Below are 15,990 nucleotides of genomic sequence, written 5' to 3'. Positions count from 1 at the left end.
TAAATTAAAAGAATAGACTATCTTGAACGCGCAAATAGCACGGAGGAATTTTCCCTTCCCCTCCAAAACGGCATCATTCCAGCAAGGACTAAATCGAAATCGCAGTAAAATTACGGGGTAAAATTGAAACAAAAACAAAAATACTTTATTTAAAAAGAAAAAAAGGCAGAAGGGCTAAAAGCGCAATTAGCCCTTCCGTCTTAAAAACACGCGGATCCTGGAGTAGACGGGTCGGGTCGCGGGTCGGACTTGAGGTCTTAGGCAAAACGATGCCGTTTTGGGACCTATGCGCACAAGCCAAAACGACGCCGTTTGGCCCTGCTGTATAAATCAAATTTTTTTTTAAAACCTTCATTTTCACTTCCCAAAAAAAACCAAAAAACCTCTCAACCCCCCTCTCCCTCTCCGGGCATTGGCCCAAAGTTCGGCCACCGCGCCGGTCGTCAGTGTCGGTAATGCCGTACACGGCGGCCGGAAAGCTGAAAATTTTCCCTTTTTATTCCGACGCACTCCTTTGGCTTCCCCGAGCACTCCGGTGTCGGCGAAAGAGGTAAAAAGGTCTATTTTTTGTTATTTTGAAATAAATAAAAAAATGATAAAATAATATAAAAAAGAAAAAAAATCACCTTAAAACTTTGTTTCGGTTCTTATGATTTTCGGATAACTTCTATTTTTTTATATTTCCTTCCAAAAAAAACCTCCTTTACAAATCTGTTCTATGGCTTTTTATAGCCGATTTACAATGCATTTTTTTGTTTTCTTCTACTGTTTTGCACTGTTTATTGCGTGTTTCTGCTTTCTTTTCTGTCATTTTTGCAAGCGTTGATGGAGTAGGTGGTGGTAGGCGGCGGCGGCAGAGACGTGCGGCGCGATGGCAGAGCAGGTGGACAGAAGGATAGCTAGGGTTTCAGAAAAGCTGAAACCCTAGTTTGACTATTTGGGTCACTTGGGGTTTGGGCCTATTGGGTTTTTAATTTTTTTTTGGTTTGTAGGTTTTAAGATTGGGCTTGTAATGGACTGTAATTTTGGACTCTTATTTTATTTATTTGATTTTGTATTGAGCCCGGATAAAATTGAACTATTACATTATTCAGTTCCAGATAATTAAATTTAGCTTTTTCAACCAAAGTTTTTTTTTCTTTTTGCAACATCAAGTTGCACTATTCTTAGACAAGGCATCTTGTTGTAGTGCATAGGCCCTTTGTAAGGAACTAAAAAATGGTGTGTCAAGTCCTAGAATCGACTGAAGCAGAAAGTATTGGAAAGAAGAGTCTTCGTGTTCACATGTTTTCTGCTTTCTAACCCAAAAAGTTTTTTTTCTAAATGGGGTTCCCATGTTATCTCCAAGTGACAAAAACTCAGACACAGACACAGACGGCTATCTACCAGTAGCAGTTTCTCCAGGGTAAACTCATCGAAGAATCACTTGTTTCTATAAAGGAGTTAACTGCAATGCTTTTTTTTCTTCCTTTTGTTTCCCGAGAAAGAGAATAAGAAAGTTCATTCGAGAAAATTAAATATATAATTCGTTACCTGGCGGGGGTGGAGCTGACGAAGGAGAAGTAGCAGTAGCTGGAAAACAAAATTCTAGACATGCATAAATATCATCAGTCATTCAGTTTAGTGAGTAAATATCATAAACAATTCTATCATATAATACAATTAAAATCCAATCCATTCATAGACTGTAAGACACATACCGTTGCAGGCGCTGAGATCAGTAGTGATGCCACATTCACGCGAGATCCTGAGAGCTTCAGCGACTGTGACATTGAAAAAAGCGAGCAAAGTTGGGTCTTTGTAGAGGTTGCAAAGGCAGGGAAGCTCATTGGCGACGGCTTCTCTGATAGGGTTACAGCAGTAGTTCTGAGGTTTGGCCGTGGAGTTGTTACGGTAAGGAGCACAAGGCACCAGCTTCTGCGCACAAGTTGCTTGCCTATCCGTAACGGTTGCCATCGTCCCCAACACCACGTAAATCACCACCATCAACAATTTAGCCATTACTTTTGGAACTTCCTTTCCACTCTGTTTTCCCAGCCTTATCTGCTGTGAATTTGTTCTCTGAAACAGGGGAATGAGGAATACTTCTATGCTCATCAAGCGTGTCATAGTAAAACTCATGACTAGCCACTGCTACTCTTGAATATTTGACCATCTAAAGTATTTGACTCTACACATGTCTAAATGTTAGTGAAAATTATAGTGCCTGCTTCGATTGGTTCTTGGTGACTTTGGTTTTAGTGTTTACAAATCATTTGTTGTTGTTGCTGAATTCGTTAATTAAGATGATAGCACAGTCTGTCTCATTATTTAAAGCCTGTGAATAATGAAATTTTGTTAAAGTTTTTAGGAATCAATAAAATTTTGTTATATCATTAAATTTTAAAGATAAAGAGAAATTATTTTATAGATCCTTCTCACTACATTATTCATATCCATTTTTAATTATTTAATTATATTTTTCAATAACATATGTTTTTGGTAATTTTTTTATCCTAAACCCAAAACCCTGAACTTTAAATATAGAAGAAAAGATGGTTGTAAAAGAAAATGTAGGAGAAGAAAAGAATTTAAAAATGATTAAAATTTGTAAAAGAAGAAAATATGTTTGTTTATAATTTAAAAAATTAATTAATTTAAGTAATTTAATTAAAGTTAGAGAAGATATTAAATACAAATGAGTATATAAAATATTTATTATCTTAGAAATTTAATGACGTGACACTATTTTTTTGGCGCCTAAAACTATACTTTTTAAAATGATCCTAATATAATTTCTTCCCTTTTAGAAATACATAAAAAACATTTTCAAAATATATATAACATTTCAATAGTTACAAATAAAAAGTTATAAATAATTAAATTCTATTATCCCATCGTATTTTATATTAGATTGTTTTATAAAAAATTAGTGCACAAATACTTTATAGAAATTGATATTCTTGTTATGCTTGGCTCAATGGACTGCTTCTGTCAATGCAAAACGTAGATAGTCATTAAATTTCATTGTACTTCGAGGTTCATTTGTTAGTAACTATTTTGTACACCATACTATATAAGTGAGGACGAATAGAACTTAAAAAAAAAAGATACACGACTTAAAATTTTTATTAATTTCTCTTAAGTTTATCTAATCCCACGACCAAAAATAAATTGGTGAGGAATTAATAACAGAGTTATGGGATTTGCAAATAATAATGCTGATAAATATCTTCAGATAATAGTACTGCACAGTGATCGCAATAAAACCCAATTATATATTGGCTAGTTGGCGTGATTAGCAATTTATATGCACGTTCATCGAGGGTGGCTTGCGGGTGAACTTGAAAGCTTATCTAGTTAAAAACATCGAAAAACGGGAGGAAAGCAAAACTATGAGCTACTAGTAATCAGCTTGTGCACTGACTGCAAGCTCGTGTTGCGGTGTATTAAACTCCATGCTTCATTGTGGTCTAATGCAGGGTTTCTAGGAATGTTGTAGGTGGCATTAGTTCATGATATTTGCTCGATGAAAGACCATCCAAACATGTATTCCAGTGCATTTGAACCTCCATCGATGATGTTTGACTGTCAAAGTCAAATCTTGAGCTATTGTTGTGCTTTTGTCACCAACATATTCATTTTAATTATAGTCTGCTTTTAAAAGCAAAAGAAAGGAAGATTAGGCCAACAATGCCTTGTCGCCTAACTCAAGGTAAAACAATAAACAATCACCGCAAAAAAAGACAATATCAATAAAGCAGTTAAAGGAGGAAGTCGAAAGAAGGAACGCAATAAACATTTTATTTAATCCAAAAAAGACGATATAGGAAACCCACCTTTTGATTTCTCTATAAGTAATTAAACAACTCCACACTCTATATTCATTTCATCAACATCAATTCTCAGTTTTATCTCGTCTTGTTCAAAGACATGGCAAGATTAGGCTTTTTCGTACTAGTTTTCTCCTTCGTGTTTTACTTGGCTGGCATAGCTTCATCTGCTTCTACGACAGCTTTAACCCCAAGGGAGTACATCGTTGCATCCTGCAAAGCCACAAGGTATCCTGCGTTATGCGTTGAATACCTGTCAGGTTATGCCAACGCGATTCGAAAAAATGAGCAACACCTGGCTCAAACTGCCTTATCAGTCAGCCTATCCAGGGCTCAATCAGCTGCAGCTTACGTTGCCAAGATGACTCATGTAAGGGGCATCAAGCCTAGAGAGCGTCAAGCAGTGAAAGACTGTATAGAGAACATGGGTGATACAGTGGACCGACTTAGCCAATCAGTGAAGGAGCTCAGCCATATGGGACGAGCTGGAGGTGAGGGTTTCATGTTGCACATGAGCAACGTGCAGACATGGGTCAGCGCTGCACTTACCGATGAGAATACTTGCCTTGATGGCTTCGCAGGCAGAGTCATGGATGGAAACGTCAAAGTTGCAGTGAGGCGCAGGGTTGTCCATGTCGCTCAAGTTACTAGCAATGCTCTTGCATTAGTGAATCGCTATGCTGCAAGACACCGAGCTGCTATACCTACTGAGAAGCCTTAGTTTCAACCTTAAAAAAATCTCCGGTTTATGTAAAAAAACTGCTCTGTTTTCCAAAAGTAAGGGTTATACCTGTCAGGATTTTGTCTAAAAGGATCTAGGGCCTGCTTGAATTACATGTAACTATATCATATAATGAATCCAAGTGTGTGCTTGCCTTGTATGATAGTGAAGTAATTAAGTATAATGGAATAATATGCTACTTCTGGTTCAGCAACCAATCAGATCATTTTAAGCCAAGATTCGCATAATCCGGAATTGTTTTTATTTGTAAAATGAACAGGTTGTGGATCTGAAAGTGAACTTATGAAAGATAATTCCAAATTATTACAAATGAAGCCGATTGTGATAGTTTAAAGTTTCGGTTTGAGACATAGCATAAGTACTGACTGTCCCTAAAACGTACGTATTTCCAGTGGTTTTGCTTGTCTTGCATGTGAATTCAAAGTAGCGGACTGACTTGGATCTTCTCAAGTTTGGCCAATCAATAATCGACATTATAGCAGAAAAAACCACAGTGAAAGAAAGGACAAAATTTGAGCTCTGAATCATGTGTATTGAATATCTGTGAAATATACCATTATTTAAATCTGTACCTGCTCCTCAACTTTGGATTATAATAATAAAATATGCAGAAAAGGAAAAGAAAAGAAAAACAAAGAAGATATCATGAATGCATATGTCTCCTCTTTGATGAAGTGGAGTAGACAAGCTTATCTCTTTCTGTAAAGACAATCATAAAGGGTCAGTCTCTGAATCTTCCAAAGGAAATCTTTAAGACTGAGACTGGCAATTAGAAATTCATGAATGGATAAAGAGATTACTACAAGTCCCCACAAAGTGAAATGAGACCATGTGAAAGAACCAATTTGCATAGGAAAAGTAAATGGAACTGATGATCTGATCAGACCACAAGGATGTATATATAATGTGCCTTATGCTTTAACCTTAAATGTTTCTTTAAATCTAGCTTGTGGTTTAAATTTCTCTTTAATATAGATCTAGTACCGATTTAACATTGAAAATCTTTCTTCTACTTATACTGTTTTGTTATTACTGTGGTCCGTCTTTATCTTGCAATGCAAGGGAAAAACATCATTAAGGAGGGCCTCAGCTTACTTTGAGTGGGTGGCCACTAGGTTCTAGAAAATTCACAGATTTTTATCCTCAGCATCGATCTTCATTTTTCTTTTTCTTCTTTTGAGAAAATTAAAGACCAAAATGATTTGGGTTGGCACAGATTTGTTTGACTACACACTAGGGTTTAGATTGGATACTCCCTCATTTACCTAACTCCTCTCCCTTGCCTAAATTTGCATAATTCATAAAGCTCCTACATTTGCATCTGCCGACTGTTTTTTCTTTTTTCTCTTGAAATATGAGATCAATTTTTTCATTAAAAATTCTAATTATTTTCGTTAAAATTTACCAACACCTCTTTTTGTTAAACCAAGATTCTTTTTCTTCGTTGAGATACATGAAGACCAATTTTTTTTAGAGTATGTGTTTACCACTCTCATTAAATTGTCTTGAAAGTTTGAACTTGAATTTTATTTTTTAAAGTGCAAAATATTTTACCACTGCACCTAATACTTATTAATTATTTTAATTTTTTTCTATTTTTGCATTAGACAAGTCAATTTAAATTAATTTTTTTGAATTAATCAAATTGATGAGTGTTATTTTATCAACTAAATTTGATTTGAAATTTTATTGAATCTAATAGAATGAAAATAAATTTGAGTCAAATGAAAAAAATATGTTGACCGAAATTAAAATAATATTCATTTATATGAAAGTGATATAAAATTTACCCCACTTTAAAATTATAAATCACTAAAAATTTACTAACATAATGACCGTGCTTCGATATGCGTGTATCAAGACTATGAATCAACACTATTATACTTAAATATTTAGCGGCGTTACTTCAAGTGTGACATGTAAGTTGTAATATTTTTAATGTTATAATAGAACACTTGAGTATTTTAAGGATCGAACCCAAGAGATTGCCAAATTAGTAAATGTGTTTATTAAGTTAATTACAAGTAATTACTAATATAATTGAGTCGAAAATTATTAATGTAAGTTCAAATTACATAAGATTTGAACTATATCTAAATTAACAAATAAAATTACTAAACTTTCTCCTTTTTTACTAGAAACAATGCAAATGGATTAAAATGATGGTTGAATGAGTTATGGATTACTAAGCTAATAAACCTATGATGATTATATTGTTTGCTATTGTTAGCTAGGAATCACCTCTTGATCTCATTTTAGACTAAAAGATACCACCTAAGCTCTCCTCTCGGTCTCACTTAGTCATATAGATCTCATCTTGGTCTAACTATTCGGCACAAGTGTATCAAATTCCTACATGATAGAGTCTCATCTAGGTCTTTTCTATCTAAATCTTCCACTAAATGCGTCAATTCTAGTGTAATATGCAATTTAATACATTTGAACAAACAACCAACAAGGCATAGTTAATAACTTAGCTAAGTATCCACTCATCAATCAACCAATACAACAATTTAGCACATGATTAAACTTAAATTCCACACAAGCATTTTAACAAACACATGGTAGGCATAAAATATAAAAGATAAGGGTTTAGAAAATTCTCATTAATAGATATACATCCGATGAAGCACGAGCGTTTAATACATCACCATCCACAATGTTTCCAGCAAAAATGAAGAAACAAAAATACTACAACAAAAAGAGAATGAAATGAAATGAAAACATAAACTAATTGTGGGTTTGAATGGACAGTGCGGTGCGTTTAGCTTACTTTTTGTCTTACGCTACAGTATCTAATCTCACTGCAACCGTTGTTTTTACTCTAATCGAAGGTAAACACATTGCCCATCCAAACCCACCCTAAGAAATATAAAAACTAAAGAACAAATGTTTAGCCAACAAAATCCATCTTCAAAAGCTTATGAAGTAGTATTTATAGTATACTAACATTTAAACTAACATTGACCATTATACCTTTAAATGGAAAAAGACTTAAGTTTGTTTGGACACAAAATTGACCCTGCAATTTTTCACTCGTCAAGCAACAGTATTGCAACACCTATGCTTTGGTGTTGCAACACCCAATGGTGAATGGTCGGTATCGCGACACCGCTGGAGTTAGCCTCAATTTCTTCACTTCAACGCCTTCAGGGGTATCACGACTCCAAAGGCTTAGTATCGCAACGTTGGCTTAGTGTCGCGATATCCATCCCTCGTTATCACGACTCCTATGACAGTGAGCTCCATGTTGATTTGTTGTTAAAGTTTTGCATCCACAAGGTAAAAGGTCTGGGTGTTGCGACTTCCATGGAATCAGTGTCGCGATACCCACTCTAAATTATGTTTTCCTCAAGGTTGGGTCAATATTATCCCCCTACACCAACTCAATCACATCGTTAAGTTCCCCATGACACCGTTTAGCCAATTTGGGTCTCAAAAGGGACAAAACTAAACAAAAACATTTACTAAGGTTTGAAATTAAAAATCGATAAAAACATGTAAAATATACTTAAATTGCTTAAGAATAAGGTCCTCAAGTGTACTAGAGAACTTAATTTGACATATCAAATTACGATAGATCACAAAACTATTTCAATTAAATTAATATTTAATTTTCATTTTAATTTTAATTTTAAAAAATATTGTAAAACCTTAAAAACTTTTCTTTCTTTTTTTCCTCCAAGTCGTTTGTTTTTTCTTTTTTGTTTTGCCCGAGCTATCTGGCACCCGCCTCTCTCTCTTTTTTTTGCTCCTCATTTACTCCATGGTTTTTTCTCTCTTTTTAGTTTGAAGATTTATTTTGTGGGTATTTTGTTGTCTTCAGAAATTATGATTGACAGACGACAATGCAAATTGTTACTGACACTCCACTAACCACTAGTATTTTCATTTGGAAAGTGGATGGCCCTTCGTTGGTTTCTTAATATGTTTATGTTTTGAGAGTATTTCAAAACAATAAATAATTTCACGAGTCAATTTGGACTCGTACTGTCTTAATTTTTATATTTTTTTTTGTTTGTTTTCCATTGTTTAACAAGACTTCACATTTAGAAATTTTTGTCTGCTCTTGTAGCACGTTTTTTAGTCTTTCTTTTGCAAGTGATTTTAGGAATGATTTTGTCATTGTCCTCTCCAGTCTAGTGGATGCTCAATTCTTTTGTCGATTGTTGCCCGCTTTGGACTATCCCGGGTTGATTTCTTTATTGTATTAAGTGTTTGCAATCACTCCAAATATGTCGTACTTGAGTTGTGATAGAGTCAATTATCAACACGCCATAATGTTCATTTGATGCTGAGGTTGAAACTTTTATTGTGTTGATGGAGCTTGTCCTTCACCTCTTATGATGGGTATTTGTTTTATTTTTTTCTTTCGATTTATATGGTTTCATTTATGGAATGAATTAATGAATTTTTCTTTAAAAAAGTTAACCAGATTTTGATTTTTGATATTTTCGTGCGTAAAATTAACTTGATTTTTGTTGTTAATTCTACTAACATTTGCACATGATTTTAACTGCCCATGCGACATCAAGGTAGTTAAAAGATTTTTAAAGGGTCCAAAGCTTGAGACCAACGGAACTGCAGCCATGATAGATTAGAGCGCAGATATAAGTGATTCAGTGCAGGAGCTGCGAAACATATATCGGATATAGGTGAACTCAGCATTGGAGTAAGAGGAGGCATAGCATCAAAAAGATGGTGAAGCATGGCCATGGAGTCTGATCAATTCACCAAACAATGTATCTTTTGTTTTACAATTTTCATTTCATGTTCTGACCCAAGTTAATTTTCCATTAATCTTTGGAACACGATGACCCTGTTATGAAATTAGCAGTTAAAATAAGGGCAACCAGAGACCCAACGGGTAACCTAGTGCCCATGGAAGAACCTAGGCATAGTCTGTTAAGTATTTTGGGCCTTTTATATCTTTATCTTTTCTAAAGAAACTCGAATAAGGTAGCCAACTATACTTAGACTTGATGATAATGTCGGATTTCAGTATTTCTATACAATGTCCATGCATTCCTTAATATCACAATACACGGCCAATTACTTTTTTTGTGAAATTATAAATAATTAAATTTCCGTATCGATTTTGCTCAATTTTGAAATTAATTTTTTATATTTTAATTTTTTACGTAATTTAATATCTCAATTTCTATAAATCTATATTTTTTTTTATTGTTAAAATGTTCACATGAATTTTTAAGAATTAATAACATTATTAAATCTAGTTCATTAAGAACTTTTTTTTGCTAGATGTTTAGTGAGTTATTTTTTAAAATTTTAAAATATCACATTAATAAATTTATTTTAAGAATTTTAGCATTGTTAACAATTAGATCTGATTTTGTAAATCCGAAAATAGAGAGACTAAATTCTTGAAACAAAAAGTATAAACTAAATTTCAAATGTACAAAAAGTAAGGACACTCGGAACATATTTTAACCTTTAAATTCTTAATCTATAATTTAACCAATTAATAATAATTAACCCAATAGGAATACATCATTTAAAAATTTGAAATTATAAATTTCATACAATAAGATCTATTTGATACCCAGCCAAAGATAGGAGTCATGGATTGTTTGATATCACCAATATTTTGGGGTATAACAGCATCCGATGGATGAAAATCTTCACTATAATCTCCCCTGCAATCATTGATTTAAAGTGGCTGCCCATTATCTTCCATATGTGTCTTAATTGTCATCGTAAACCGTACTAATTAGTATATCTTTTTGCCTTGCCTTTGATTTCTTGATTAATTTAATGGTACTGTTTTGGGTGATTGAAACTTGGGGATATTTTGTAGCAGAATATGCAGGCCATTGACGACATTATTGTCGTTCTAAGCATTAGGATGTTGTGAATGCACGTTCATTCTCTTTCGCACATAGGAAAGTCACAATCTTCTATTATTTAAAAAATCCTGCAGTTTTGAGAAGTTGATGTCTTCATCATCATCTGTCATCGAGTTATTTTAAATTGTATTTTTCAATAAATTATGGTCTCAGTGAGCACAGTTTTGTGAAATAATGTAGAGCTAGCCGACCTTTAAATCGGTTTGACTCTATAACACACATGTCCAGCTTGTTTCTCCCTGAATCATGGATGAAAAAGTATGGCTAAATAAACTAATTAAGTCGTAGGTAACATCAATATTCTTAGAGAAGGTAATAAGTAATTAATTTATAAGTTTATAATATTAATAAAGAAATTAATGATATCTGTAGGTTATTTTTTCTATAAATTAAGACGTCCATCTAAAAGAGCATTTGAGTTTCTTTCAGCTTATACCAAGAGCAAATGGCAGCCGCTGGTTCTTACTTCTCAATAATTGCTCTCATCATCCTCATTCAGCTCGCAACGAACCTGAATTCATGTTCAGCTGCGACACCGATCCGTCACAGTGGAAGGAACACTCGGTTTATTAGAACCTCTTGCCGTACTACCCTTCAACCTAGCTTGTGTTTCGTTACCTTTTCTCGATATGCGACCAGAATCCGAGGTAGCCCTAGGTTGTTAGCCACCACAGCCCTCTCCTTGGCATTCAACACCACTCGTTTCGCTACGAAATCAATGATAACCCTCTCCAAACGCCACGGGTTGAAACGCAGAGAGGCGGCGGCGTTGCGTGTTTGTGTGGAAGAACTAGGGGACTCTATCGATGAGCTGAAAGACTCAATCGGGAAACTAAGTCGGCATGGTGCTGGAGGCAGCACTTTCCGAAGTCAAATGAGTGATATACAGACATGGGTGAGTGCAGCTTTGACTGATGATGATACCTGCATGGATGGCTTGTCTGGGAAATCCATTAACCGTAAATTCAGAAGTAGAGTGAGAAGACGAGTAGTGAAGATTGCTCATTTGACGAGCATTGGTTTGGCTTTCGTCAACCGCTATGCTGCCACTCATAAATGATATTGCTATCTGTGTTGCCCATTGAGTGAGTTTTTTGGCATTTACAGTTTTTGCAAATTAATGTACCCAGTACTTTTGCTTTTGGAATATTATTCATTGGAAGAAATTGATGCTTGAGCTAAATTTGCAATACCAGAGTGTTGTTTTCTTTAGTTATCTTACTGTTGTTCTTTTAAATTTCTTGTGTACCACTTTCGAAGATTAATAAGATTTATCATTTATTCAGAAAATGTGATTATTTTAATATTTTTAATATTTTTGTCAACAAAATCGTTAACTTTTGAGATTCTATTTTGTTAAATTATGTTCGGATTCTCCGTTTAGATTTTATTTTACTTTCAGTCTAAATTTATCCTAATTATCTATGTATACTAGTAAGTACATTGTGTCTCAACTCAGTTTTGAAAAAGTTAATTTGTAAAATTTACCCGCAACGTTTCGTGGGTTTTTCATTTCAGCTTTTAACTTTTATTTTTGTTGCAAAAATATCATCACTAATGTGATCTTTTTATAATTTAGAAACTTTATTTAAAAATATATTATTTTAAAAAATTAGTAAATGAAAATATGGCCTAATTCATTATTTAATCCTTGAAGTATGCTCATTTTGGTACATAAACTTTTTTTTATTCCAATTTGGTACCTAAAATATCAATTTCTTCTATTTTTTGCCCATTTTGTAATGAATGTTAAAAAAAATATTAAGCAACTTTGGCCAATGAAAAAACACGTGACATGTTTTGGACAATGAAAAATTGTCATGTGACATTTAAGTTTATTTAAAATTAAAATATTAAAATAAAAAATTATAATATGAAATATTAAAATATTAAAAAATACTTTTAACTTTGACCGACCTTAATCGACTGTTGGTCGGGTGTTGATCGGCCACATGATGTAATTAGAACACACCATGTGTCATTTTAAAAAAAATAGTATTATATATATTATATTGATTTAAACGTAAAAAAATAATATATAATATATAAAAAAGTTTAAAAATATTTTTTTATAAAATTCTAAAATATATAACTATAAATTTTAAAATAATATATAAAAATTACAAAGGTATTTAAATTTCATGTAATTGCAAAAAAAACTTGAAATTTAAATATTCTTTTAGAATTTTAAAATTTTATAAAAAAATTATTTTTAAAATTTTTAAATATTTTTTAAATTTTTTGTAATAATTTTATCAATTTCAACTAATTTCTTTGCAATTGCGTGTTTTTTATAAATTTTATTTTTCTATATTTTTTTATAATTTATATGTTTTTTTCTAAAATTTATATATATTTAATCTTTTATATTTTTAATATGTATTGCATTTAATAAAAGAAAAAAATTGGTTTTTTTTCATAAAAACACGCTTTGTGATTGGTTATAAGATTTTTTTTTAACATCTATAAAAGGATGACTAAAAAATATGGGTATAAATTATATTAGGATCATCCTAAAAAACATAGCCTTTAGGCATCAATAAAATAGTGTCACATCATTAAAATTTAAAGGTAACAAAGTATTATTATACATGTATCTATATCTACTATTTTCTCCAACTTAATTTAACTTTAATGAAATTACTTAAAATAATTAATTTTTTAAATTATAAACAAACATTTTTTTCTTTTTCTTTTTTACAATTTTTAATCATTTTGTTTTGTTCAGAAGTTAATATTTTTTATTTTTATGCAACCAATTTTTTAAAAAGAAATTTAGTTTTCATTTTAAATTTTCTATTATATATTTTTTAAAAGTAAAAATCATATTGTATAGAATCTTCATTAATAAGAATGGTATAAATTTTAAAGTTTCTTATGTTACTTGATTTTTTTTATGTTAATTACTTATGTTTTTTCTTTTAAAAAAAGAAAACTGAAGTTGGAGAGTAGGTTGAATATGAATGGGTGTATAATAATAATTTCATATTTTAAAATTTTGATAGTGTGACGAAATTTTATTGGTACCTAAAAAAGTTTTTAGATCATCCTAATGTAAGTTATTCACAAAAAAATATAAGAGAAATATACTTTTAGCACCAAATTGTGAAGTAAGTGTACTTTAAATACCAAATTGGAACAAAAAAAAAAGATGCCAAAATGAAAATATGAGTATACTATAAGAGCCAAATTGTAAAATTATTAATACTTATTTAAAAATCTTTCAAAATTTTTAGTTAATTTAATAATATATATCTCATTATCATTTATTTAAATGCATTGCATAAGACTAATGCACTACAACAAATATTATACGTTAATATTTTACATCATCTATTACAAATTTGTTTTTCTTTCAACCCTATCAAATAAAATAACTTCTCATCACGTACAAAATCCAATTTGTCGCAATCCGATTTTAACCCCAAAGTATTGGCTTCATTTGCTACCTTTCTTTTATCAAGCTGTTTTTGTTGGAACCACAGTCATGACTCGTGAGCTGCTTCTTTTTTCTCCTTCCTATAAATTAACTCCTCTCTCTTCCCAAACATTTATCAATCTTTCAAGCTTTTCCCCAGAAATAGAAAAATTAAAGAAATCAAAATGGCAGTTAGTCCACCCTTTTCACTAGCAGCTATTTTCATCTTATTTCTCTTTACAACTAACCCAAACTACTGCCAAGCATATAGAAGAATTCTCAGCTCTGACACAAATACAGAGTTCATCAAAACTTCCTGTGCTGCCACCACCTACCCTGACCTCTGTTTCGCCGCCTTTTCTAGCTACGCAACCGAAATCCAAGCCGATCCCAAAATATTAGCTACCAAGTCCCTCAATTTGACACTTAACACCACGTTCTCGGCTTCCAAAAACCTGACGGAGCTCTGCAAAACGCAGGGCATAAAGCCTACTGAGGCTGCGCCTCTTCACGATTGCGTGGAAGAAATAAGTGACTCGGTCGATGAACTAACAAAGTCTATTCCTGAAATGGAAGAGATTGAAGGCAAAAGCTTTGCTTTCAGAATGAGTGATATCCAAACATGGGTTAGTGCAGCTTTGACCGATGAAGATACTTGCATGGATGGTTTCTCCGAGACTACAATGGATGGTGATGTCAAAGCCTCCGTCAGGATTGTAATCGAGAAAGTTGCACAGTTGACAAGCATTTCCTTGGCTTTTATCAACCAGTATGCCCGCACCAAGAAGTGACCTGTTATTACAAAAGCATGTACTTGCACAATTCATTTCCTATGCAAATTGTATTTCATTTTTTTTTCTTTTTTCTCACTTATTTTACTTATCGATTAGCAAGGGTTGCAGTAATAAGTATGAAAATACAAAGAAAAAGGGCGTTGCTAGTTGCTGCATGCAACTATTTCCACTTTGTTGAGCTTCTGGGTTGTTTAGAAGGTGAAGGCAAAATGTTGTGTGGATAATTATGAATGTACACGCTAAATACAGAGTGCCCATGGTTCATCGCTTTCACTTTTTCTATCAGGGCATAGCCAGGCTCTTAATTAAATGGTACAATTACAATTTCAATATTTTCCTAATTTTAATAATTTAATTTAATCTCTATTAGCCTTTTCATTAAAAATTCCAATTTTGACAAATAGATTTTTAGTTTAAACCATTTTAAAACAAAATTTTTAGCTCAACTGAAAATTACTCCCTATTATAAAATTCCTCTTGTTTTACTATAAATATGGCCCGGCTGAAAAAGACAAGTGGGTAAGAGATCATGCGCAAGTCTCTTCCACTAAAGTGATAGATAGCAAAACAAATTCCATCGAATAAGGGTTTGGAATTGGAGAATGAAGATGAACCTTGTTTCCCCAATCCAGGGTCCTACTTATCACAAAAAGAAAAGCCCAAAACAACATGCTTCCCAGGGAAACCGTGACACTTTTTGTCCCCTTAGGGCTTAAAGGGCAATGGGTATCACATCTGTCTTGTCTTTATTAATTCACATACATGAAACCATACACCACGTGAACTTTGAGAGGCTTCCAACAATTCATAGGACACTTAGCCCGAACATTGATTACCGACTTCTTAATCCCTGTTTATATATCATAATTGTGTTATAATATAAAATTTTCATCATATTTATAATATATTCCTATTTTAAAAAAATATTTGTCATACTCAAATTTTAAATTTAATATTCAATTTTTATTATTTATTCTGATTGTTGATTTCGTCGAACAACAAAGTCAAATCATAATTGTGACTGTGTTTTTGTGGGGACCCATCGTTCAAAAGAAACATGGCCGATAATGATCACATGTGGCTCCAACGAAATATCAACCATTCCTTTTTATGTAGAAAAATAAAAGTATAACGTTTATGTTTTTATCAATTTTATTCTGATCTTTTTCTTTAGTTAAAATTGACATTTATCCTTTTAAAAATAATCCAATTTGATCATTAATTATTTTAGTAAATTGAATTGTTATTTTTTAATAAATTGAGACTATTTATAAACTTTGAGGATTTTTTTATGTATAACTAAATCGATATAATATGTAAAAGTTAAGAGTTAAATTTATTATTATACCAATTTTTT

At 32.4% G+C, this 15,990-nt stretch overlaps 4 protein-coding genes across 4 annotated transcripts; 3 read left to right on the top strand and 1 right to left on the bottom strand.

Moving 5' to 3' along the window:
• Positions 1-396: 396 nt before the first annotated feature.
• Positions 397-2,137, bottom strand: LOC121224323 (non-specific lipid transfer protein GPI-anchored 7). The gene is made up of 2 exons (XM_041107404.1): positions 1,701-2,137; positions 397-1,587 (listed from the first exon to the last, which is right to left on the bottom strand). The coding sequence occupies exons 1-2, from the start codon at positions 2,119-2,121 to the stop codon at positions 1,514-1,516; spliced, it is 495 nt and encodes a 164-aa protein (XP_040963338.1). The 5' UTR covers positions 2,122-2,137; the 3' UTR covers positions 397-1,513.
• Positions 2,138-3,770: 1,633 nt separating this feature from the next.
• On the top strand, positions 3,771-4,747 carry LOC107946945 (pectinesterase inhibitor 9). Its single transcript, XM_016881454.2, has one exon. It carries the CDS (start codon positions 3,913-3,915, stop codon positions 4,531-4,533), a length of 621 nt encoding a protein of 206 aa, XP_016736943.2. The 5' UTR covers positions 3,771-3,912; the 3' UTR covers positions 4,534-4,747.
• A 6,109-nt stretch (positions 4,748-10,856) lies between these two features.
• Positions 10,857-11,664, top strand: LOC107947650 (21 kDa protein). The gene has a single exon (XM_016882237.1). The coding sequence runs from the start codon at positions 10,867-10,869 to the stop codon at positions 11,479-11,481; it is 615 nt and encodes a 204-aa protein (XP_016737726.1). The 5' UTR covers positions 10,857-10,866; the 3' UTR covers positions 11,482-11,664.
• Positions 11,665-13,830: 2,166 nt separating this feature from the next.
• LOC107946944 (21 kDa protein) lies at positions 13,831-14,906 on the top strand. The gene has a single exon (XM_016881453.2). It carries the CDS (start codon positions 14,025-14,027, stop codon positions 14,628-14,630), a length of 606 nt encoding a protein of 201 aa, XP_016736942.1. The 5' UTR covers positions 13,831-14,024; the 3' UTR covers positions 14,631-14,906.
• Positions 14,907-15,990: the final 1,084 nt, after the last annotated feature.

The sequence above is a fragment of the Gossypium hirsutum genome, chromosome D12 (genome assembly GCF_007990345.1).
Source record: "Gossypium hirsutum isolate 1008001.06 chromosome D12, Gossypium_hirsutum_v2.1, whole genome shotgun sequence".
NCBI lineage: Eukaryota > Viridiplantae > Streptophyta > Magnoliopsida > Malvales > Malvaceae > Gossypium > Gossypium hirsutum.
This window is presented reverse-complemented; position numbering and strand designations above follow the sequence as displayed.

What these genes read in the sequence shown, in the direction of transcription:
- LOC121224323 (XM_041107404.1), bottom strand. Translation starts at nt 2,121, where the DNA reads ATGAGTTTTACTATGACACGCTTGATGAGCATAGAAGTATTCCTCATT. An exon ending in TGATCTCAGCGCCTGCAACG is followed by an intron (nt 1,588 to 1,700) that starts GTATGTGTCTTA and finishes ATGCATGTCTAG; the next exon opens with AATTTTGTTTTCCAGCTACT.
- LOC107946945 (XM_016881454.2), top strand. Translation starts at nt 3,913, where the DNA reads ATGGCAAGATTAGGCTTTTTCGTACTAGTTTTCTCCTTCGTGTTTTAC.
- LOC107947650 (XM_016882237.1), top strand. Translation starts at nt 10,867, where the DNA reads ATGGCAGCCGCTGGTTCTTACTTCTCAATAATTGCTCTCATCATCCTC.
- LOC107946944 (XM_016881453.2), top strand. Translation starts at nt 14,025, where the DNA reads ATGGCAGTTAGTCCACCCTTTTCACTAGCAGCTATTTTCATCTTATTT.